Genomic DNA, 27,654 nt, shown 5'->3' on the forward strand with positions numbered 1-27,654 from the left:
ACATATATTTTCTTAGTGTGGCTCAAATCTGCGAACCCCACATTAAGATAGTTATCACCCCTACGTCAGTGAACCGTGACAAGAATATAGACCTGGCCTGCCAGTATTAATGAGTGCACTTTCTTATATGGCTCAAAGATTCACAAAAATAACCATTTCAATTGCCTTTTATCAAACAGTATGTCCTTTGTCTGTGAACAAACAACAAATCAATTTGATATTGTTTGTAATTGTTCTCGATCTCTGTTGGCCAATCCACCCCCACACTGACAACGAGGGTCTAAATGGGGTCAGCCAAGGTCAGTGTGTTAATATTTTAGCATTTTACATCTTGATAATACAATTTGAATATACCTCTGAATGCTGATCAATAGAAGTAATAACTTTATGCATATATCCTGTTAAGCAGTGACACAGTGACTTGGCAGTGGAGACTGCTGCAAGTTAATTTGTAGTGGTTATCAGTGGCAGCAAATGATTGAAGCACTGGTAAAATGTGTTGAAGGCTGTTGTGTCAAAATTTTAGTGGCAGACATCGGCTGTGAGTAAAGTAGAGTTAACTCCCTTGTTGTAAAGAAACATGTCAGGCTTGATCTTTAAAGATGTTTCGGAGCAGGACAGTTTCGAGAAAGCTGTCTGTACTTTTATCTGACTTGCATCATATTGGATGGGATACTGGTCTAAAAACACTGAATCCTGCCAGCTTCCAACACGCTTCCGGATTCAAGAACAGATAAAGTGTTTCTTTCAAGACATTTGATGTGACTAACTCTGGCCATTCATGAATGCACTAATACATGTTTGTTTGTTGTTTAACGTCGCACTCAGCAATATTCGAGCTGCATGACGGTGGTCTGTAAATAACCAAACAATCCAGTTATTGAAATCATGAGCATCGATCCACGTTATTGGGATACGATGACATGCTTCAACCAAGTCAGCGAGTCTGACCACCCGATCCATTGCGTTGCCCTTATGACAAGCATAGTCTTCTTTTACGTCCATGATTTATGTGCCGGTTCTAACCCCGATCTTCACGGGTCACTTCTACGCGTATCAGGGCCTGCTACTCCTTGTCGATGCCACATGTTGGACCCACTGTATTGCCTCTTCTGATTATACACTTAAAACGGTGATCTTGTGTGGTTATTTACTCATTTTACAATTTAATTCTGTACGAACCGATTTCTTGCAATTCACACATGTTAAAATGTTTTTGAAGTGTATTGAGCACCCCATCTGGAGCCCCGACTGTAGATATGAAGTAAGTAGTCTTGTATGGTTGCTGCCTCATAATCAATGTACTGAATGATTGATCAGCAGATATGAAGTCCTCCAACTGACAATACAGGGTAGTAATGAGCTAAACTCAGTGGACCAGGTCACACCTGTACACACCTGTACACCCCTGTACACCCCTGTACGTACTTTCCAGCATTCATATTGTAGATTAACTCAAAACGTAGATTAACTCAAAACATATTAAGCGATAACTACAATATATCAATTAAAAGAAGATATCAACTAAAACTATTTCTGATAAATATTTGTAGTTACCACATCCGAAATTTCTTTTATTTTCCCAATACTATTTGTGGAAGTTCCATCACCTGATAATTCCAATAAATACTTAACTTTCATTGACAATAAACTCAACTTCTTGTTGTTTGTATATCAATAATGTCATCCCTTGCTTCAGTAATTGAAAGTAGATTGTACGGATGATTTTCCAATTTCACAACCAGCAGCAGAAATATTTGTAATTCTAATAGCACCTGTATGGATACAATAGCACATTGTTGTCATGGGATGTCTGAACAACTCGTTACTATAAACACAATCATTACCAGGACTACTATTTAACTGTCGTCATAGCGACTACATTAGTATTCATGCCATGCCAGTAGGGCATGTTTTTCAGTCCTTGCCACTGCAATTGCTTTGTAATTTGTAGTATAAGCTCTCTGTCAAAGATGATTGTGGCTTTGTTTTATAGCTTTAGTATTTTAGTTACTATTCTCAGTGCTGACTTAAAATAAGGGGTGTACGGCTGTCCCCCAGTACATTATACCTTGGCCTCAACAGACAATGTGAGTGTGTGTTAACTGACAATACTGTGTGTTAACTGACAATGCTTGTGTATGTTAACTGACAATACTGTGTGTTAACTGACAATACTGTGTGTTAACTGACAATGCTTGTGTATGTTAACTGACAATACTTGTGTGTATTTTAACTGACAATGCTTGTGTATGTTAACTGACAATACTGTGTGTTAACTGACAATGCTGTGTGTTAACTGACAATGCTTGTGTATGTTAACTGACAATGCTTGTGTATGTTAACAGTCAATACTTGTGTATGTTAACTGACAATGCTTGTGTATGTTAACTGACAATGCTTGTGTATGTTAACTGTCAATACTTGTGTATGTTAACTGACAATGCTTGTGTATGTTAATTGTCAATACTTGTGTATGTTAAGTGTCAATACTTGTGTATGTTAACTGTCAATACTTGTGTATGTTAACTGACAATGCTTGTGTATGTTAACTGACAATACTGTGTATGTTAACTGACAATATTTGTGTATGTTAACTGACAATACTTTGTTAACTGACAATACTGTGTATGTTAACTGACAATACTGTGTGTTAACTGACAATACTCTGTATGTTAACTGACAATACTGTGTTAACTGACAATACTGTGTATGTTAACTGAAAATACTGTGTATGTTAACTGACAATACTGTGTGTTAACTGACAATACTGTGTATGTTAACTGACAATACTCCATGATACTCATGTCACCTATTTTTAATTTTATCATTACCATTGTTTTGCAACCTGTCACTTTTATAGGATCACGTAAATAAAATATGGTCTACATTTCAATTGTCATTGAACCCTTGAAAGTTTCGGCTGTGAAACATTTAACAGAATACAAGTGATACAATAGATCATTACTCATTCATATCACTTCCCCACAAGAGGAATAATTGCTGATGGACTACATACAACACAGACACATGCTCTGCCTTAATGACACCATGACGTGGAGCGCCACGCACGACATGGCTGAATACTGCTGCCCACACTGCACTGGGAAACACAGTGTACAGCGGTGGGTGGGTTCAGTTTAACTGTCTTGTACAGCCCAGAGTGAGTGAGTGAGTGAGTGGGTTCAGTTTAACTGTCTAGTACAGCCCAGAGTGAGTGAGTGAGTGAGTGGGTTCAGTTTAACTGTCTAGTACAGCCCAGAGTGAGTGAGTGAGTGAGTGAGTGAGTGAGTTCAGTTTAACTGTCTTGTACAGCCCAGAGTGAGTGAGTGAGTGAGTGGGTTCAGTTTAACTGTCTAGTACAGCCCAGAGTGAGTGGGTTCAGTTTAACTGTCTAGTACAGCCCAGAGTGAGTGAGTGAGTGAGTGGGTCCAGTTTAACTGTCTAGTACAGCCCAGAGTGAGTGAGTGAGTGAGTTCAGTTTAACTGTCTAGTACAGCCGAGAGTGAGTGAGTGAGTGAGTGGGTTCAGTTTAACTGTCTTGTACAGCCCAGAGTGAGTGAGTGAGTGAGTGGGTTCAGTTTAACTGTCTAGTACAGCCCAGTGGGAGGGAGTGAGTGAGTGGGTTCAGTTTAACTGTCTTGTACAGCCCAGAGTGAGTGAGTGAGTGAGTGGGTTCAGTTTAACTGTCTAGTACAGCCCAGAGTGAGTGAGTGATTGGGTTCAGTTTAACTGTCTTGTACAGCCCAGAGTGAGTGAGTGAGTGAGTTCAGTTTAACTGTCTAGTACAGCCCAGAGTGAGTGAGTGATTGGGTTCAGTTTAACTGTCTTGTACAGCCCAGATTGAGTGAGTGAGTGGGTTCAGTTTAACTGGCTTGTACAGCCCAGAGTGAGTGAGTGAGTTCAGTTTAACTGTCTAGTACAGCCCAGAGTGAGTGAGTGGGTTCAGTTTAACTGTCTAGTACAGCCCAGAGTGAGTGAGTGGGTTCAGTTTAACTGTCTAGTACAGCCCAGAGTGAGTGAGTGAGTGGGTTCAGTTTAACTGTCTAGTACAGCCCAGAGTGAGTGAGTGAGTGAGTGAGTGAGTGGGTTCAGTTTAACTGTCTTGTACAGCCCAGAGTGAGTGAGTGAGTGAGTGGGTTCAGTTTAACTGTCTAGTACAGCCCAGAGTGAGTGAGTGAGTGAGTGAGTTCAGTTTAACTGTCTAGTACAGCCCAGAGTGAGTGAGTGAGTGAGTGAGTGAGTGTGTGAGTGAGTTCAGTTTAACTGTCTAGTACAGCCCAGAGTGAGTGAGTGAGTGAGTGAGTGGGTTCAGTTTAACTGTCTAGTACAGCCCAATGGGAGTGAGTGAGTGAGTGAGTGAGTGAGTGAGTTCAGTTTAACTGTCTTGTACAGCCCAGAGTGAGTGTGTGAGTGAGTGAGTGAGTTGGTTCAGTTTAACTGTCTAGTACAGCCCAATGGGAGGGAGTTAGTGAGTGAGTGAGTTCAGTTTAACTGTCTTGTACAGCCTAATGGGAGTGAGTGAGTGAGTTGGGTTCAAACCAACTTATTTTCAGCTTAATGTGGGAAGTAAGCCTGAAGTGATGCAGGCCTGAGACATTTACTACTTTGGTGAAACACAAGAACTGGTGTGGTCCTGACAAACCAAGAATCATATTTAGAGCAAATCTGGGATTTATTAGATCATCAGGCACCGAAATGTTGCATGGGAAATTTCAGTGCCAAAGACTACTGGGCCATTTGTGTCCCCAGCCCAAAGAGCCACAAGCAGACCAAGGATCATAATCAGAGCAAATCTTCTCAGGATCCTTGCATACTGGCACACCCAAGGGAGACAACTCTCCCCATCACAGAGTGAAACTGACAAGCATGGGAAGGCCATGACACACCAAGGATCCTAATCAAGTTGGAGATTTTGAAAGCATGACAAGCAGATCCTGCCTCAACTAAGGGACACGACTTGTACATCACCTGTGCCCTCTGTGCTCCCCAATGTGCAATAGCGATACAATAGCAATAGCAATGTAATTACAAACAGAAAGCAGATGATATCACAGACAAAGCCCACCACATCTGACAAGGCTATGGGTGCTGTACAACTCTTTTTAGCCTGAATTGTCTGTTTAAGAAAAACAGCTTGCAACAATGTAATTTTTGACCCATTGCCTGAATTGTTTGTTTTAAAAAAAATTGTTTTGTTCATTAATGCCACTCTCAGCAATATTCTAGCTATATGACGGCGGTCTGTAAATAATCGAGTCTGGACCAGACAGTCTAGTGATTGACATCATTAGCATCTATTCATGCAGTTGGGATTGATGACATGCATCAACCAAGTCAGCGAGCCTGACCACACGATCCCGTTAGTTAGCCTCTTACGACAAGCAAAGTCGCCTTTTACGGCAAGCATAGGCTGCTGAAGACCTATTCCTACCTAGATCTTTACGGGTCTGTCAGGCAATCCTTTATCAATGTTTGTGATGCACAATGACTACAATCACCAACTTGAGTTTGCAATGAATCACATATATATACAGTAACAGAACTCAACACAATATACCAAGTGTCTTGGGGGGAAAGACAGTATTACAGTCGAACCACATTGTCTTGAACTCCTGGGGTCATGAGAAATAGTTTGATTTACCCAGAGTTCCACACATCCGACTTGACCTAATCAAATTCTGACCTACCCACCAGACAACAGAAATCAAACATACCACATCATGCTTGTTATATGATAACATTTATAAGACAAGAAATCAGAACAGAATCATATCGACATTTATGCATCTGTATTCATTTTATTCAGGCCAATCATTAGCGCCCTGTCACTGACGATTTAAACAGTTACAACATATCGTATTCAGGCCATTATGTTCACACACATTCTCACTTGTGCTAAGATGTGTTTTTCAAACATCAGAGTTTAGGGTAAGTGTTAAATTATTATTTTTAACTCTTAACACCAAAAATTGAGCCCAAGATGTCAGTTCATTCACTTCAATGCATTGGGATGAAACAGTTACAAATATTGTAAGAGTTTGCAGGGACCAGATCAAGAGATTGACACAACCAGGGATTTGAGGGATTGGATTATATTTCTTGTCCAAATATTTCATTCCTACTTCCTCAGAGGACAGCTCATTCAAGGTATATTATCCAGTGGAATATTTCATCAGAATACAGTGCATGTGCTAAAGATTCCTCAGTGAACAGTTGTTTGTGGAGAAATGCACAGACTTCACATTGAAAGATATGACAGAGGCGTCAGACGCACAGATAACTCTTACCTTCAGGTCGGACAATTTAAGCTTCAACTGTTGTAAAAACCAAAAGTGTTATTGTCATCGTGTAGTTTGACGCACTATGTTCTACAGATACACACGGGCCGGGCTGGGAGGACTGCACGTTGAAACAGTCACCTGGGATCTTGTGAGTGTGTCAGTGCGGGAATGCTTGAGTTCAATGCCGCTTTGAACAGTATTTCAGTGACATCACGGCGTGTCAGCTTGATGTAGGAGGGGAGTACAAGGTAATGCAGATCTTAGACATTTGTTTTTTTGTTTTTTGTTTAACACTGCACTCAGCAGTATGCCAGCTACATGACGGCGGCCTGGATCAGATAATCCAGTGATCGCTATCATGAGCATCGATCTATGCAATTGAACAGGTTCCAGGGTTTTTTTAAATACGAAAGTGTGTAATCCAGAAAATAGGTAAGGTTCTGACCAACAGTGGATAATGATTTGGGTCAATCTGGGATTCAGATCTTGGAATGACTAAGGGAGGTAACTCTGCACAGAAAAATGCAGTGTCTAACACCACTTGGCCTAAGCATAACAGTTGACCAACGTACATATTATGCTGAAATAACAGGGTGGATCTGACACATTTTAGTGCATCTGTACCGGACCATATATTATTCACATACCTGTCCACCAGCATAGAATCGTGTATTGATTGTTGTTACCATGGCACAAAATACACCAGATTCAGTTGTCAAAACAATACACATATACTGATTTGTGGAATAAGAATCACTACAACAGATGCCAAAACTTGAAAAAAATGAAATATGTCCTTCTAGATGGAAGCTGCCCATTTACAGACATAATATTATTTAACCTAGAGGCATTTGCAACTACTTGCAAAAACAGAAGCAGCCATTTTATTGCCATTTCCTTAAAGCTCCCACAATATTATCATACCATGCACAGACCTTGACCTTAAAACAAGGCAGCTTCTTAAGCAAAAGTGTAACAGTAACCAGCAATGAATGATGCAACCATGTTTCATAATAATGATATAACCATATAACCATAGACCTAAGACTCATCTTGACCAAAACCTTTTCAAAAGACATGGAGTAGGTATATTCCAAGTTTAATGATAAATGCATGATTACCTTCTGATAAAGTGCAACCAAAAACCTGCTTCAAGATTTTGTTCCTACTTTGGGACCTTGACCTTTAACCTTTGACCTTTTCATGAGATGTACCAAAAGAATATCACATGGCCCCGCAATATGGCCAATAATGTCAACAATCTTTGTGCCATGGTCAAAAGAAAGACTGCTGCAACCGCTTCAGACAATTACCTCACAGGTGACCTTGACCTTTGGCATGCTATTAAAATTTTGATAGATTATTCCAACTGTATAAAATGGAAAGAAATGGAAGTTTTGGGGGCAGAAAGACCATCTCAGTAATGGTATTGGTGAGTGAGTGAGTTGGGATTAACACCGCTTTAAACAGGCATCCAGCTGTGTCAGCTTGATGTGGGAGGAAAGCCCCAAGTGATCTTGGTCATAGTCAAATCTTCAACACATTCTCATTGATGGGAGCAATTAATGTGCATGTGTTGGGCAAGTGCTGTGTGTTGTTGCTTGTGTTGTTTGGTGTTGCGTGTGTTGTTTGGTGTTGCGTGTGTTGTTTGGTGTTAAATAAAAATAACCAACCAATATTCAACTTCAGCGACAATAGTTCCTGGGAATACTATCTGCTCCTGAGGTTCACAGGAAACTCATGTCGATATAATGTACAAGTATTTCAAACAGAAAACATCAATGAACAATGATCCCCGATCTATGATGCAACCAGTTATTAATTATCATGAATAGTTTCTTACCTGCTTTCCAATTTCTGGATTTTTCTAAAATGTTGCATGAAAACAAGAAATATACATGATTAACACTGCATGCATCCATACTGACTCTCACAGGAAGCAACAGTTACCTTTCAAGGTGACATTGACATGTGATTGACAATTCTGCTTTTCCTAAATATCTTTATATGGACAATAAGGGGTCATTTTTTCAGGTGCTATTCACAACTCATGATAAAAAATTCTATTTTGAAGAGTGTTTGTGTGTTTGTTTGTGGTTTAACACCGCACTCAGCAATATTCCAGCTATATGACAGCGGTCTGTAAATAATCAAGTCTGGACCAGACAATCCAGTGATTGGCATCATGAGCATCGATCCACACAATTGGGATACGATGACATGCATCAGCCAAGTCAGTGAGCCTGACCACCCGATCCCGTTAGTCGCCTCTTGCAACAAGCAAAGCTGCCTTTTACGGCAAGCATGGATTGCTGGTAACCTATTCTAACCTGGGTCTTCACAGGTAATATTGAAGAGTGATTGAAAAAAAATTATGCTTATTTGAATTAATGAATTAATGTTATCCATCACTAATTACTGTACCTAGAGATGCTGACAACAATGTTTGTGGATTTCCTTTGGATGAAATTACAATTATGAAACACACTGATGGACAAAGTCTTTGATAGGCATCTAGAAGTTGGAAGAACATGTATACATGACACTTTTTTATGGATACCAACTCCTTTTACTCTTTGTCACGACGCTTCAGAGCTACTTCTTGCTCCTTCCGAAAAAGTATGTATTCACTGGTGGACAGACGTACACGGAAACATCCACCTCGATGAAGTGAGCTCACAAGTACTTTCCCCTCACATCATCAGTTTATAGGAAGCATATGTTGTGTGAGTGAGTGATTTTATGTCACTTTTAGCAACATTCAAGCCATATTGCAACACCTGAAAAGGTTTCACATATGGTACCCATGGGGAATCAAACCTGGAGCTTTGGTGTGATGAGCTAACACCTTTGCCACTAGGCTACCACACCACCACATACAGGTAGAACACAGCAGGTGGCATTTCCCCTGAATAGCTAGGTGTTCCCTTACTTATTTCATCAGCATATGGAGGCGGTGGGGTAGCCTAGTGGTTAAAGTGTTCGCTCGTCACACCGAAGATCCAGGTTCGATTCCCCACATGGGTACAATGTGTAAAGCCCATTTCTGGTGTCTCTGTCGTGATATTGCTAAAAGTGGAGTAAAACCATACTCACTCACTCATCAGCATATGTGAGCTAAAAACATGAATCTATTATTAGATCAGCAGGTGACCGTATCAAAACTCACAGAAACAGTTACAGACATGAGTGTGAGGCTCCATGTCATGTGCATGTTACCATGGTTACTTATTGTATGAGACATCATACTACTGGAGTCAGGTTGTAACAACGTTGGTTGTCATGCAGTCAGACATAACAAAGTTGGTTGTCATGCAGTCAGGTATAACAAATTGGTTGTTATGCAGTCAGATATAACCAAGTTGGTTGTCATGCAGTCAGGTATAACAAATTGGTTGTTATGCAGTCAGATATAACCAAGTTGGTTGTCATGCAGTCAGGTATAACAAAGTTGGTTTTTTATGCAGTCAGATTAACCAAGTTGGTTGTCATGCAGTCAGGTATAACAAATTGGTTGTCATGCAGTCAGATATAACCAAGTTGGTTGTCATGCAGTCAGGTATAACAAATTGGTTGTTATGCAGTCAGATATAACAAAGTTGGTTGTCATGCAGTCAGGTATAACAAATTGGTTGTCATGCAGTCAGATATAACCAAGTTGGTTGTCATGCAGTCAGGTATAACAAAGTTGGTTTTTTATGCAGTCAGATTAACCAAGTTGGTTGTCATGCAGTCAGGTATAACAAATTGGTTGTCATGCAGTCAGATATAACCAAGTTGGTTGTCATGCAGTCAGGTATAACAAATTGGTTGTCATGCAGTCAGATATAACCAAGTTGGTTGTCATGCAGTCAGGTATAACAAAGTTGGTTTTTTATGCAGTCAGATTAACCAAGTTGGTTGTCATGCAGTCAGGTATAACAACTTGGTTGTCATGCAGTCAGATATAACCAAGTTGGATGTCATGCAGTCAGGTATAACAAAGTTGGTTGTTATGCAGTCAGGTATAACAAAGTTGGTTGTCATGCAGTCAGGTATAACAAAGTTGGTTGTCATGCAGTCAGGGATAACAAATTGGTTGTCATGCAGTCAGATATAACCAAGTTGGTTGTCATGCAGTCGGTATAACATCGTTGGTTGTCATGCAGTCGTTACGACAAATAATTAAGTCGGACATAGTCAGGTACAGTCGGATATTACAAAGATATAAGTATGGTATAAACAAGTTGGATATATCGAGGTCTGGAATATCCCAGTTAATGTTACAATTGCAGACATGACAAGACTGGTAATGAAATCAGGCACTACATGTCTGTTACATCCAGGTAGAATAAAACAAATTTGGACAAAAACAAGGCAGGATAAATATCTCTTAAAAATAGCATCAGTTATATATAGATGTGATCAATTTGTTGTTGCGCCTTAGATTACTGGTATTCACAAACAACTGAGTACAGTCCGGACAAGGATTGTGATGCCTCGAAGTAAGTAACTTTTGTGATGGTTTTGATACGGTCCCCGGTTGAAATATTCCATGTTGGTTCAGTCAGTGGAGACGACACATAGAATGCAATGAGACAGAGCTGGCATGAGTGTCTAAGAGTATCCTTTAGTCGCCATAGCAGCAAGACACAAACAAACTAATAAAGGTGCCAAAAGCAAACAATGAGTACTATCAGGATATTGGAAATCAAACCATGAATACACGTAACATCATCAATAGTATAAGGTGAAAACAGGCAAAAACTGCTTGCTAAACTAAGAACAGAAAAATTGGAATTGAAGGAATATGGTTTGCTTGTTAAGAAATATTAATTCAGGAAGTAATTTGAGGACGCAAATAAATATTACCATGAATACAGATATTGTCTTATATTGTAGCATATCAATGGATACATAGATACATTGTGTACCCTGTGAAATGAGAGACCCACATGTACCATATAGGATAATCATATTAAAAAAAAATTCTTTTTGTTTTGTTTGTTGTATAACACCGCACTGAGCAATATTCCAGCTCCATGACGGCGGTCTGTAAATAATCGAGTCTGGATCAGACAATCCAGAAATTATCATCACGAGCTTCGATCTACGAAATTGGGATGACAAGCATCAACCAAGTCAGCGAGCCTGAACACGCAATCCCGTTAGTTGTCTCTTACAACAAGCATAAACAATTGTGATAATCAACATGCAATGTGTACCAGGTGTGACAACCCTACACACAAGTGTACCAGGTGTGACAATCCTACACACAGGTGTACCAGGTGTGACAACACTACACACAGGTGTACCAGGTGTGACAACCCTACACACAGGTGTACCTCGTGTGACAACCCTACACACAGGTGTACCAGGTGTGACAACCCTACACACAGGTGTACCAGGTGTGACAACCCTACACACAGGTGTACCAGGTGTGACAACCCTACACACAGGTGTACCAGGTGTGACAACCCTACACACAGGTGTACCAGGTGTGACAACCCTACACACAGGTGAACCTGTTGTGACAACCCTACACACAGGTGTACCAGGTGTGACAACCCTACACACAGGTGTACCAGGTGTGACAACCCTACACACAGGTATACCAGGTGTGACAACCCTACACACAGGTGTACCAGGTGTGACAACCCTACACACAGGTATACCAGGTGTGACAACCCTACACACAGGTGAACCTGTTGTGACAACCCTACACACAGGTGTACCAGGTGTGACAACCCTACACACAGGTGTACCAGGTGTGACAATACCAGACAGGTGTACCAGGTGTGACAACCCTACACACAGGTGTACCAGGTGTGTCAACCCTACACACAGGTGTTCCAGGTGTGACAACCCTACACACAGGTGTACCAGGTGTGACAACCCTACACACAGGTGTACCAGGTGTGACAACCCTACACACAGGTGTACCAGGTGTGACAACCCTACACACAGGTGTACCAGGTGTGACAACCCTACACACAGGTGTACCTGTTGTGACAACCCTACACACAGGTGTACCAGGTGTGACAACCCTACACACAGGTGTACCAGGTGTGACAACCCTACACACAGGTGTACCTGTTGTGACAACCCTACACACAGGTGTACCAGGTGTGACAACCCTACACACAGGTGTACCTGTTGTGACAACCCTACACACAGGTGTACCAGGTGTGACAACCCTACACACAGGTGTACCTGTTGTGACAACCCTACACACAGGTGTACCTGGTGTGACAATACCAGACACAGGTGTACCAGGTGTGACAACCCTTCACACAGGTGTACCTGGTGTGACAACCTTATACACAGGTGTACCAGGTGTGACAACCCTACACACAGGTGTACCTGTTGTGACAACCCTACACACAGGTGTACCTGGTGTGACAATACCAGACACAGGTGTACCAGGTGTGACAACCCTACACACAGGTGTACCAGGTGTACCAGGTGTGACAACCCTACACACAGATGTACCAGGTGTGACAACCCTACACACAGGTGTACCTGATGTGACAACCCTACACACAGGTGTACCAGGTGTGACAACCCTACACACAGGTGTACCAGGTGTGACAACCCTACACACAGGTATACCAGGTGTGACAACCCTACACACAGGTGTACCAGGTGTGACAACCCTACACACAGGTATACCAGGTGTGACAACCCTACACACAGGTGTACCAGGTGTGACAACCCTACACACAGGTGTACCTGTTGTGACAACCCTACACACAGGTGTACCTGGTGTGACAATACCAGACACAGGTGTACCAGGTGTGACAACCCTTCACACAGGTGTACCTGGTGTGACAACCTTATACACAGGTGTACCAGGTGTGACAACCCTACACACAGGTGTACCTGTTGTGACAACCCTACACACAGGTGTACCTGGTGTGACAATACCAGACACAGGTGTACCAGGTGTGACAACCCTACACACAGGTGTACCAGGTGTACCAGGTGTGACAACCCTACACACAGATGTACCAGGTGTGACAACCCTACACACAGGTGTACCTGATGTGACAACCCTACACACAGGTGTACCAGGTGTGACAACCCTACACACAGGTGTACCAGGTGTGACAACCCTACACACAGGTATACCAGGTGTGACAACCCTACACACAGGTGTACCAGGTGTGACAACCCTACACACAGGTATACCAGGTGTGACAACCCTACACACAGGTGTACCAGGTGTGACAACCCTACACACAGATGTACCAGGTGTGTTCAGTAACAAGATACAGGACTAAATCTAAAACACAAGTGTACATTGTGTCTATAAAAAATAGAATTCTCCAAAACAAGTATGGGGACTTAAGAAGAAGAAAAATATTACAACAGACAAGGAGATGTTTAATAATACAAAACAAACAATCCTAGAGTTGCATAGGCAAATTTGTGGATGTGAGATAACAAGCTGGCACACACTGGATCTATGGGGTGTGTGGCAAAACAGTAGAAACAGAAACAGCCATGGGGTCTGTAGCTCACCTGTCTTTTATGGCATTTGAACATTTGTATTCTTAGTTATTGACATAACTTCTTGATTATCTTAATAATAAACAGAAACCCTCAATGACTTTCTTTTAAGCAGAAGAAAGTCCTCAGAGTCACAATTAGTCTCATTCGTGCAGTTCCTTCTTGACCTGGTCCCCATTTCACTCCTTTACTTTAGCATAGACTTACGACAGTTGTAACTCCTATACTTTAACATAGACTTACGACAGTTGTAACTCCTATACTTTAGCATAGACTTATGACAGTTGTAACTCCTATACTTTAACATAGACTTATGTCAGTCGTAACTCCCATACTTTAGCATAGACTTATGACAGTTGTAACTCCTATACTTTAACATAGACTTACGACAGTGGGAAATCCTATACTTTAGCATAGACTTACGACATTCGGAAATCCTATACTTTAGCATAGACTTATGACAGTTGTAAGTCCTATACTTTAACATAGACTTACGACAGTCGTAACTCCCATACATTAGCATAGACTTACGACATTCGGAAATCCTATACTTTAGCATAGACTTACGACATTCAGAAATCCTATACTTAAGCATAGACTTATGACAGTTGTAACTCCTACATTTTAGCATAGACTTATGACAGTTGTAACTCCTATACTTCAGCATAGACTTATGACAGTTCTAACTCCTATATCTTAGCATAGACTTATGACAGTTGTAACTCCTATACTTTAGCATAGATTTACGACAGTCATACAACAGTCGTAACTCCTATACTTTAGCATAGACTTACGACAGTCGTAACTCCTACACTGAGTGATACATATTTCATCTTCAACTGTCTGGCTTACACTTTTGCCCTGTTCCAGCCATATTAAGGCAGGTGCTCCTTAAGTTGAAACTATAGCCAAGTTTAATGAAAGTGGACACAGTGCTGTACAATAATGTCAGCCGGACCTGGGATCCAGGTGAACGAAATGCTGGTGAATAAAACAGGTCTGGCACAGGGTTCTGAAGGACAAATTGTGGTTCTGCGAGGTCACCTTACCTCATTTATCTCCAAGGCTTTTTGAGAATTCTTGTGAGCCTGTTTATGGTACATCATAGTTACATGGTGGTTGCATGGTGATCATGATGTCATACATGTATACATCACTTAGTAAGATTCGGTATGTACGGTACGTTATACTTCTACCTGACAACACTGTTACACTGTACAATGCCTTAAAGGTGTAAGATAAGATTGGTGGAATCAAATGTTATTGCCTGTTAATAGTTTGTGTGTTCACAGTATAATGGTAAGAAATGTTTATGATTAAAAGTTAATCTTTTATTAAAAAATACACATCACCCTCAGTAATTTGCAACTTCAATTAGCAGACAGGTGCTCGATCTACACAGCTCCTATATTTCCTCTAATAGATGCCCGTGTATTTATCACATATTTTAATGACCAGAGGATTATTGGAGACCTGGAACTATTAAGTGTCTCGCCATCTTAGCCGTAAGATTATTAATTCCAATAATTTCACTCAGGCTTACAACACTCATATTACAAGGATCTCATGTTTTGTTCACAGTCAGCAGTATTGATATCACAGGAACTATTTCTAATATGGTTTCTAAATATAATTTATTTAATATTCTCCTCAACCTGTCATAAAAATATAGATCCTGCATATTTTAGAGACTCTTTTGGAAACTTGGTTTAGACTCAGCTTCAAGCTATTCAAGTTCCATCATTTATTTGGGGAAATACAGTATATATCATGCCTACACATTGTTTGTTTTGTTGGTGTGTTGTTTAACATCTCAGCAATATTCCAGCTATATGGCAGTGATCTGTAAGTAATCAAGTCTGGACCAGACAATCCAGTGATTGACATCTTGAGCATCGATCTATGCAATTGGGATACGATGACATGAATCAACCAAGTAAGCGAGCCTGTCCACCCCATCCCGTTAGTTGCCTTTAACGACAAGCATGGGTTGCTGAAGACCTGAATCTTCCCTACTCTATCTGGAGGGTGTTGAAACTGTCACACATTGAACAAGCCCTTTCTTTTACACGTATGACAGACTGGTTCCTGACTGTCTTTGCACTGCAAACCTTTATGTTGTGCTGAGACACATGTTCTGATTTGATCTATTCATATGAGATAACTCAGCTGGGGTACCCCTTTTGTTCAAAACCTGACATCTTACCACAGTCTGAAGAAAGAACTGTCTTTTTTAAGAATTTGTTTAAAAAATGACTAAAGATGACAAGTAAAACAAATTGCTAATCTGATCTTACACCTTTAAAGCAGATATCTTTATCACCAATCACAGGAAGTTATAAGTTATGTAAAACATCTAGATTTCCTGGCGGGCTTTCCTAAATGTCCTAATATACACTTTGACATGCACAGTTAGAGCCACATACATCAGCCACAAAGACATTTAACACGTCACAAGTCTTATAAAACGAAAGGGTCTGTTTACCAATTCATTTCTTGATGAAATTTAATGGCATCATCTGCTAACTGATTTATCTGCAGATAGCCGACAACAGAACATATCTTGTTATCAAACAGTACAATGGTTATTAACATATATATGTTATCATGTCTCACCTCCGTTCTCCGTTTTCCCACTTGCTGCATGACAAGGATCGCACAAAATGAGAAATACAACATACCTTACAAATATACATATAACCATCCTAACTAAACTGAGGGGTAAAAGAAAGTAGACCAAGTTTGTTTTTTATGTAACTGTTGTTAAGTTTGGTTATGTCTCATTAATCATCACTAAACTGAAACAGTTTGTAAAAAGTAATATGTGGCTGGGTAATATTGTGTAAATATAACTTGGTTCAATGAAGACTGGGGTAAGAAATAAATTAGCAACTTCATGACCCCGACCTTGGTTGTAAATTTGTGCCGATAAGCAAATATATTGATTTTCAAAGATAAGATGTCTACGATACCCATCAGCAGTTGTGTATATGTTTTGTTTTTTTTAAAATTAAATGTTTTAAATCAAATAATATTTAAGAAAATAAAACAATGTAGCAGTATTCTTTGACTGCTGACAAAAAGCCAGTAAAGTTAAAACTTCTTGTATATAACATCGCTAACTTACGATATTTTAAATTGAAAATCAAACATATGATAAAATTATCTGAGACGTATAGTTTCTTTTGCCCCTCTGTATATTCTCATATGGCTTGAGAATACAACTCGAGCAGAGTTGATATGAATATCCTGTATCATGCTAATTATATCAAGAAAAACAAAATTTTAAAAACAATGTTCATTTTTGTCCTCTTGGCCTTGGGAGAGCAAGAGGTGGGTAGGTGACTGAGTGAGTTGATGTTATCGCCACTTTGAAACAACAATCTTGTAGGCTTAAAGTGGAAGAGCAGAAAGAGATACATGTTGTAGCATGCACCATTAGATCTACATGGTGCCGACAAACCAATGCTCGGACTGGAATAAATCCGGGACTGAAACCAATTAGCAGTAGATCCAGGCAGCACCAAGGGAGGCAACACTTCAAAGTAAATCATTGTGTCATAGACAACCCAGGATTCACATACTTTACAACCATGATATTGCAAACATGGAATTTCTCATAACAATTTACAATCTTCTTTTTTAACCGACTGAAAAAACACCCATTGTTTTCTTATTTTCTTAAACCCATAAACTAAAAATAGCTAACATGTGATATCAACAATAATGCCATACATGTCAGATAATGATCAACAAAAGGTATAACAGCCGTTTGATGTGAGAATATGACCTGACAGACATGGACTGGTAAATCCCCTGATAAACTCTTGCAATATAGACCAGGTGATCAACAAGGCTTCAGAGATACAACCTCACAGCCAGTTTATTGGTGCTGACAATAATACCACATGGCGTTGAGACAACAAGAAAGTACCCTGGTTCCCTGTGTCATTTGTTGTGTACGACTCAGATCATATCTTGGGGGCCGTCTCAAAATCTGAATATACCATTTAAAACAATTTCACCACTTCATAATACCATATTTGGCAGATTAAATACCTTGGGAGCTAAATAAAACCATAAATAAATTGAATTGATGAAACTTAAACTGTTTTGATAATAGTTACTACTCATTTATACACACCTACAACATGAACAAAGCTGTGTTTTCATGTTTTTGTAAAACAAATCTGTACGATACGAGGGTCCTGATGGGTTTTAATGCTTAACGTAAAACACACTTCAAACACTATGGTAAATGTAAAAGTAATTTTTTTTTTATCGTAAATGCTTATCGTAAAATACCAAAAAATAACTGCTTAACGTAAATAAATGATTTACTGCTTATTGTCATATGATTAAAATGGTCAAAAACTGTCTGTCTTCAAGACCCAAATGCTTCGCCACAGAAAGCAGGCTGCGTAACTGACGCAGGGGACCAGTCTAGAATGTTTAGCGATTTGAGATTTTACCAGGTATTAAAAATATGAATTGTCAGGATGAAACCAAAGCAGAATTATAAGTCCCATGTCCCTCCATGGCCGATTTAGAAATTTTTCGTGACGATTTTATTGAAAAAGAAGAAAAATTACTGCTTTATGAAAAAGTACCCTAAATTTTAGTGCTTACTGTTTATGGGACCCACCCATCAGGACCCTCCTATACGAGAAAATGCAGACTGTCATGTTAATATCTCGGTTTCAGTAGGGGGCGCTTATAAAGATTACTAAGGGGCGGTCGGGTAGCCTAGTGGTTAAAGCGTTCGCTCGTCACGCAGAAAACCCGGGTTCGATTCCCGACATGGGTACAATGTGTGAAGCCCATTTCTGGTGTCCCCCCGCCGTGATATTGCTGGAATATTGCTAAAAGCGGCGTAAAACCATACTCACTCACTCACTCACTATAAAGATTACTTACTCATTGTTCTAGAAGCTGCCCAGGGGTTCCTTATTGGAGAAGGGCACTTACTAGGGTGAATATGGTATAATGACTTCATAATATTATTACTCTTTTCAACAAGGATCCTGATATCATTTTTCAAGACTCGTCTTTGTTTTGGTTGGGAGACTGTCTCCAGGGATGTATCTTGGTTCCTTGTTCAATGTCTTCATGACAAAACAATACACAGATGATCTATATGGCAAAATAGATTTCAGATCCTATAAAACTGCCGGGGAAATTTCTCAAATCTTCAAATGGCATACAGGGATTTATATAGAGTTCCAGTCATATAGGACCTTGGCAGGCAAAGGGGATTTTTTCCCCATAAAATTGGCTGTTTATTAGTTCTTATTTTCTTATATTCAGATGCATTTTAACATCGTATGCAATGCTGGCCTTAGAGAGTCTCCTACAGTGGCCAGCCTTAGAGTGTCTCCTACAGAAGCCAGCCTTAGAGTGTCTCCTACAGTGTCTCCTACAGTGGCCAGCCTTAGAGACTCTCCTACATTGGTGATCTTATAGTGTCTCCATATACTTACATTGGCGAGGTTCGCCCCTTGTTCTCTCTGCGCCATGTTGTTGTGAGTTGGCGACTGTTGATTGGTCAACGGTGGCGGCGTGCCCCGGTAGTCCTGGGTCACGTGGTCGTCCGCCGGCCGGACCTGGACTTCCTGGAAGTTGTTGCCTCCCCTTCTTGGTGTTGTTGCTTGGTTACGAGCTGGTTGAGAATTTGTATTTGCTGTGTTTTTATTTTTGGCGGAAGCACCATTACCCATTATCTAGAATCTGTAAACAAGGGAAGAGGTCAGGTAGCAAATGGATATTATAAATAATAATCAATAACTAATGACCACAGTCCACTAATCACCACAGACCAACCCGTGAAGATCCGGGGTAGAATAGGTCTTCAGCAACCCATGCTTTCTGTAAGAGACTAAGAGGAGACTAACGGGATCGGGTTGTCAGGCTCACTGACTTGGTTGATGCATGTCTTTGTATCCCAATTGCATGGATCGAAGCTCATGATGCCAATCACTGGATCGTCTGGTCCAGACTTGATTATTTACAGACCGCCATCACATAGCTGTAAAATTGCTGAGTGCAGCGTTAAACAACAAATAAACAAACAAAACCACAGCCAACTAATCAACCCTGTGATAAAATAGGTCTGAAGCAACCCATGCTTGTCGTAAGAGGCGACTAATAGGATCAGGTGGTCATCGTATCCCAATTGTGCGGATTGATGCTCATGATGCAAATCACTGGATTTTCTGGTCCAGACTTGATTATTTGTAGACCACCTTCATATAGCTGGAATAATCCTGAGAACAGTGTTAATCAAAAACAAACATCATGGTTGCTGATTGATATCATCGATCATCGATCTACGCAATTAGGATATGATGACAGGCATCAACCACATCAGTGAGTCTGACCACCAGATCCCGTTAAAGAACTGTCTGAAATGCTATGAAAATGCATTTTGCCTGTTAAAACAAATTAGAATGTTTCACAGGCTTACTATTGAAATATTGAGTTACTACCAATCGACCTACATGTGGTTTGAAGTATTTCACTCACAAAGAGTCCTATCGACAATTTTACAGGAGAAATATTTAAACGAAAACAGCAAGTTCAGATTTATTCTAAGTCCAATGAGGGAAGTCTGACTGTAGAAATATACAAATGCGACTCTGTTATAAAGATGTTTCTAAGTTTATCATCATTTAGCCTGTAAAAGTACACTCAATTACTGACAGGTCATTGTGACACAGCTGAATTATGGCATAAAAACAAGATCCACTGTTGTCATAGAAGTACTGAACATATTGCCAGTGTCAACAAACTGTATCACTAAGTTCATTATTGCCTCCCTTGCTTCATTGTCAGGTAAACCCTCTACTCAACTCAGTTGATAGACGTGCACAAGTCTCTAAGGCAATAATCATTAGTTTTAACAATAAGTTCTAAATTACGAAAATAATAAGAACAAATTGTCCCTATAAGAGACTGGAGTCCTTAGACAGTCCACATGTCTAGACTTGCGTATTAGGAGGAGAGAATTACTACACATCCATGGACTTATCTTTCAGTACAGCCTTGGAGCAAGGATACTCTGTTGACAGTGATTAATATGTGTTGTAAATATAGTTTGATTATTGTATTTTGTAATTGGTAAAGGACAATTACAGCTGTATGAATATTTATAATCACCACGAATGAAACATTGATGCTTAGTGCTCAGTCCGCCCTCCAACACATGTCTAATCAATATTGATTAGACATAAAATGGCAACTATTCTAGAAACACATCTATCTCTTATCACAAGGATAATGAAACGAAAAAAATGTCAGCTTGAGCATGCTGTGAAGTACATGTATCGTTTATCTCTTCCGTGAACCTCCCTGCACTTCACGTGTCCTGACATTTGTTTAGCGCGATGAACAACAAAAAAACAAAAAAACTAGAATTCAGCTAACATATATTGTAGGCTACCGTATTCAACGTAATAAGTGCTCCGCTCCAATAAGCGCCCACGGTGACATTTGCTAAGATATTGGCTAGTGAACAATCCCAATTAGCACCCCTTCCGATTGATCAATGTACACAAGACTTATTTATTCACGTATAATACGCAATCATGTGTTATATGCACACTTAATTATGGGCAATTAAATTATGGAAAAATATATCTGTCGTACATAAATATTTCAGCATAAATAACGATATTTATCTTTCAACTCTGTTTTTTCCCACCCAAAAAATATTCTAATAAGAGCCCCCTATTTCTAATTTTGAGAGCGCCCTGGGCACTTATTACGTCAAATACGGTATATATATATCATGAAATAGTTTTAAAAACTATGAGCTTATTGATGCCTTAATTACTTACTGTGTATGTATACTTAATTTTAATGAAAGTGAAATCTGAACAAAGATTTATGTCCCTACGCAAAATTTTAGAAGCTGTAGCTGTTAAATATATAGTCATGACCACTCATTTTCTTTTCAATTCATACAAGTATATCATCTGCTGCTTCATTGACACATATTCATGCATTTAATTTTGTGATATTAAATATAATTCAGTGAGAACAAAGCCAGCAAATATATCACAAGGGGTATATTTGCTTCCAACTTCTAATCTTTCACACAGTTCTACAGGGCTCCAGATAACTTTTTGAGCAATTGAGTTTTTACTCTTGGGTTTCTATTGTAATTGGGTTATTACATTTTTCATCGGGTAACCAATATTTTTTCACTCATCTATTCATCATTCTATCATGTGTCTATTGGGTATTTCCCAAAATTAATTAACATTTTAAGATTTTTCAAAAATGAAATAATGTTTTAGATGTATACAACTGTTTTAAATATAAAGGCTTTGCTCGGAAAGTAAATAAGCTTGTAATTGTGTTTTGGAAATTAGCTCCTTTGAACACATGCTGAAAAAGCTTCGTTGGGTATTTACGTGAGCTGTTTTTATAATTTGAGTTTTTCATTTAATGTATGCGTTTCTGTACACAACTTAATGGAAAGTAATTGGGTTCTGAATATTTTACGCAAATACGCTGCTTAGCTCTGGGTCAAGCGTGTAGAAATACTTAAGATGTCATTAAGTTATTCTGTATCACATATAATGAACAATTATTCACATCAATTTCATCCATCGACATCAATATAAGTCTATTCCCAACACAGAGATCTAACTGTTGTGACATCTTATCTCCATCATATTACAATAATCAATCCCTGAGAGGTCACATAACACGAAAGTCATTCTCCATGAGACCCACGTCCAAGCAGGATCCACGACATCCCATGACAATATCCTTCTAATGTCTCGACCTGTTTCAGTGTAGGTGTTTTGCATTGTCAATCAATCTTGTCATAGGCAAGTGATGTCAGCTCAACTGTTTCAATCAATAAATGGCCATTGTGCCTTGCATTTATAACACGAAGAAAATGATAAGCACATAGCAACTACGATATACAGGAGGAACACACAGAGACGAGCCTTACAGCACCTTGTTTGCCCTGAGACCCGGTCTGTTTGACAAGGACTAAAATATTGATCTAAAGATGTCAGGTGAACATTGATATGATTAATTTGTCATTTAACAGTACAAAATGAACTACATATTTCTTTCTGTCAGTTCTTGCAATGAGGACAAGGTCCAGTTTGACTTGTATTTTTATCCTGTATAACTATTTCTGTTGCTATACAAAAGAAAAAGATTTTTTTTTCATAAACTCCCAATATATTTGAGACTTACAACTATGTCAAACTGGTATATAATAAGCATGATATATGGAAACATAGCTATTTTCCACTTAAAAGTGATATTTTCCCTTATGCAATAATAACAGCTACAACTAACACGTCAGGGAAAAGGGAAGTTTAAGCTATATCATGGTGTAATGGTGTTAGATAACTTAGGAAGAGTCCAAATGTACTACCCACACCCCTATTACCCTACCCGGGTACCCGCTGTAGGTCTCAAGAGATAGGTACAAAATGTCCAATTGGTAATACTTGACCGTAGTCCTGGAAAAATGTATTTAGATGTACATGCATTAATTAAATGATCTGGTCATGCATACACTGAAGTTGACAGAAGTTTTATCTTTAGTCAAACATTAAAGTCAGAAGGAATGAGTGCATAGTGAGAAAGAAATGGGAACATTCGTGACTTGTAGTGTAACCATGGAGTTCTAGATAATTTTTGTCATGAAAGAATATATCACATTACGGGTCAGGGTAGTCCTGTGGGTACCCGGGTCCTACTCAGTACCCACCTGACCCGAGTACCCGAGTTAAACACCAGCCCTAAACATCAACACCAACACCATGAACAAAACAGGACCCAAACCTAGGCAAACACACAAGCTACTTGGCCACTGGGCTCATAGCTGTGTGGTGGAAAGTAGAAATATTTCAATTCTTGAAGGTATTCTATTCAGGGCAAGGACAATTTCCGGTACCACTTGTACAAATGCCACTGAGATATATAATTGAAACATGGACAACAAATACCTAGACATTTAACACCTGGACAATTATGAACGATATTATTACCACCTGGACAATAAACACCCAGATATTTACCATCTGGAAAATAAACACCCAGATATTTACAACCTGGAACATAAACACCCAGATATTTACCACCTGGACAATAAACACCCAGATACTTACCACCTGGACAATAAACACCCAGATATTTACCACCTGGACAATAAACACCCAGATATTTACCACCTGGACAATAAACACCCATATTATTACCACCTGGACAATAAACACCCATATTATTACCACCTGGACAATAAACACCCAGATATTTACCATCTGGACAATAAACACCCAGATATTTACCACCTGGACAATAAACACCCATATTATTACCACCTGGACAATAAACACCCAGATATTTACCATCTGGACAATAAACACCCAGATATTTACTACCTAGACAATAAACACCCATATTATTACCACCTGGATACAGTATATAGGAGATCATTTCATTAGTTGTGGGGAGACCTGTGCTGTATATATATAATAGTTTTAATACCAGTATGGATTCCATGTATGTCAAGAGTATGGCTCGTGGGGGCGTGTCAAGTAACCTGGATTTAACCTGAATTATATAATTTAAACAATGTAAGATATTTTCCTTAGGGGCACGGGTTCTGTCCAAGATGGAGATCGTCCTGATTATTTTCGTCACTATTGTGGGTCACAGGGTCAGACATGTAGGATTCACCGGTACTTCTTCCTCAGAAATCTCCAACTCATTTTCCAAGAAACATTCACATTCCATGATAACTCGTGTCACTGTCAGAGTTGGGCATATCCAAAAGCCATAATCGATTGTGGTTCACAATATCACAAAAAGGAACGAAGTAAGTACTATGCTTCATTATTTTATACACAGATCAGCCAACATTTTAACAAAAGAAATTTATAAGTAGTATAAAGGCTCTGCCTCAGCCATGTCAGCTGTATTTTCATTTCAGCTTTGATAGACAAAAATGCAAACAAACCTAATTTACGTGCCGCTTTCAATGTTTTGAATATGATATTTGCCTTAACGATGTGATAATCTATCCCAATCTACCAAGTTGTAAAAACCCATGAGACTTGTACATGAAGGTCTACAACATTTAAGTTGTTACTCTTGATTATTTGAGCAAGGAAAATATTTTATTGAGAGTCTATGTTAAAGTATGGGAGTAACGGTGGTTATAGAGCTACGACTGTCGTAAAGTATACGTTAAGTATGGGAATTACGGTGATTACAGAGCTACGACTGTCGTAAAGTATGTGTTAAGTATGGGAGTTAAGTATGATAGTCATAGTCCTAAATATGTTAATATGTTAATTTAGGTATATATGTCTGACATCACTGATTTAATAATTCAAATGACCTGAGAAGATCCGGGGTAGAACAGGTCTTCAGCAACCCATGCTTGCCGTAAAAGGCGACTATGCTTGTCGTAAGAGGCGACTAACGGGATCGGGTGGTCAGGCTCGCTGACTTGGTTGATGCATGCCATCAATCCCAATTCCATGGATTGATGCTCATGATGTCAATCACTGGTTTGTCTGGTTCATACTCGATTATTTACAGACCAAAATCATAAAGCTTTATTATTGGTGAGTGCGGCGTTCAAAATTAAACAATCATAATAATTCAATTATGTCCATGATATCTTTCGGATAAATATTTGAATGACTACATGATAAGCTCCACCTACGAAAATAGTGAACGAAGCAACACATTTATCTTGAGTAATCTGTCAACATGCTGTCCACCTATGGAGAACAAGAAACAAATTATTTGTTTTACAAAATGTACCGCGTCTAACTATAACGTAATGCAATAGGCCTATCTCCGTGGGGTTTAGTAATATACAATAATGTTGGTCCCCATGTTGTTCAAATTGTACTTACCAGGTGAAAGCCATCGTGCTTTCAGTGTCATCCTTCCAATCAGAACAGAACTGGAAAGGTGAAAAAGACTCTGTAAGCCTGATTATCGTCGATTTGTGTAAGCTTATCTTGCCAAACGATCACGCGTGTATATTCACTCCTGTGTCGCTGGCCGGCGCGAGCGATCAGATAATGTTATACTCGTTTACTTAACAGCATCTCTACAGCATCAATCAGTCGATACTTCGGTTCTCCCAAGAGAGAGTTGCTGCGTTGAACCGTTCGATCTGAGATACAGCACTGTCACGCTACTCCCCATTCAGTGCCACTCACAGTCGGTCAATAAACTCGACGGCTTTAGGTTGGTCTCACCAAATGTGAACTTCCGTCATGCTGCTTGGTAAAACGTAAACAATGGTTGACTAAAAGTTGGAACTCATAAACGAACCGTTTTGTACAATCCAAATATGTTAACCTCTTTGAGACAATAACGTAACGACAACAAGCATAGAAAATATATTAGTTCGGGAATATGTGTATTTTGACAATATGTTTTTTTAAAACAAAGTATTAAAATAAAACGGCAGATTTGTTTTAAAAAGAAAAATACGTATTTGGGCTTGAACTGTTTCCACAGGTAAACAATTACCATAGGACATTTAATATGAAAAGCTTGTGGTGTCTACATTTTACATTTTTTTCAGGTACAATCGAGCATATTTTTTCTGTGAACATTTCAAAAAGCGTCATACATCGTTGTTTGACTAGGGTTACGAGATTCAAGGCATCAGCAAAGTTTTCAAAACGTTCATTATGAGAAAGCGAGTGAGTAAGTGCATGGGTGGGTGAGTGAGTGAGAAATATCATATTCCTTGGTGATACGGCTTTTAAATCATCTGTTTTAATCAGAGGTTGTTATTGTGATTTGAAACGCCTGATTGGCTAATCAGAGTTGAGTTCTTTCTAAATTCATGGTGGAACTTTGAACAGCATTTCGGTGATATCACCGGGTGTCATTCTCTGATGGAGTACGTTGTAGGTGTCAGGCGTTTACCGTGGGTGAATCCCACGACCACGAGATGGCGCTCACAAACCAAGAAACATAATCAGGATGAACGCAGGCTTGAAGCCATGATCCAAGAGTTCAGGCCCACCTAAGGGACACAACTCTGCACAACTAGGCCACTTCTGTCCAGAATAACATCTACAATCAATCGTGATGTTTCGGGCGATTTTACGAGCGCTTTCATTTGATTCAACTTCGCGACCAACCATGTTGATGCAAACACTGCGTCAAAGTCTTTTTTAATTCAAGATCTTTGAGTGGCATCTAGAAGAAGGGGATGCAGATGACATGCATGGATGGAGGATTAACCTGTAATAAGCAAGGAGGTTACATAAGATGCATACATCAGGACACTTAACACCTCGTAAACAAGTTACCTAATTAATATGCCACTGACCAGTTACTGCTTCTGTCAATTCTAAATGAGCTTAGTATGTAATCGTTGTATTGGATTTACTGCCAGGGTAATGAACCTGTAAATTACTTTGCAACACGAATACGTTGAAAGGCATTTTATATTAATCGAAGTTACAGTTACATGGTCCTGTTTTAACAAGAAACCAGTTGGTGTGCATTTATTAACGTTAATCATTATAGTTTATGAATAGTTGTTTATTTATTATCGCGTGTTTGATATAAAAATAATTTCAGTGAGATTTTTTTAAAAATCCTGCCATTCTTATTTCATGTCAGGGGCTCCGAGTTCAACTTTTACTATTTGAATAATGTGTCTAACAGAAATCAATACAATAATCATAACGTCGCTTAAACTAACATAATATGTAAATATGAGGACACTATTGTGAAAATGGTTCTGAAAATAACGATATAATTGTTTTCCATATCAACGGAAATATCCGATTTGATACGAAAATTATCCGACCTATGACCTTGCGAATGAGGGGAAGATAACTCTTACCGAACACCTGTT

The 27,654-nt window shown here is 39.3% G+C and overlaps 1 protein-coding gene across 5 annotated transcripts in view; it reads right to left on the reverse strand.

The window, feature by feature from the left end:
• Positions 1–26,011, reverse strand: part of LOC139445632 (uncharacterized) — a 54,648-nt gene extending 28,637 nt beyond the window's left edge. Inside the window, exons 1-6 of one of the 5 annotated variants that reach the window (XM_071226805.1) lie at positions 25,679–26,011; positions 19,256–19,502; positions 16,392–16,415; positions 14,825–14,863; positions 8,128–8,151; positions 6,291–6,317 (exon numbers count right to left, since the gene is read on the reverse strand). In XM_071226805.1, coding sequence (XP_071082906.1) covers positions 6,291–6,317; positions 8,128–8,151; positions 14,825–14,863; positions 16,392–16,415; positions 19,256–19,492 — 351 coding nt within the window. In that variant the 5' untranslated portion in view covers positions 19,493–19,502; positions 25,679–26,011. The remainder of the gene's footprint in view (positions 1–6,290; positions 6,318–8,127; positions 8,152–14,824; positions 14,864–16,391; positions 16,416–19,255; positions 19,503–25,678) is intronic. The other 4 variants (XM_071226807.1, XM_071226806.1, XM_071226808.1 and 1 more) reach the window with 4 other exon arrangements.
• Between the last annotated feature and the right edge of the window lie 1,643 nt (positions 26,012–27,654).

Source organism: Haliotis cracherodii, unplaced genomic scaffold (assembly GCF_022045235.1).
Source record: "Haliotis cracherodii isolate W230 unplaced genomic scaffold, xgHalCrac1.p SCAF_6, whole genome shotgun sequence".
Lineage (NCBI taxonomy): Eukaryota > Metazoa > Mollusca > Gastropoda > Lepetellida > Haliotidae > Haliotis > Haliotis cracherodii.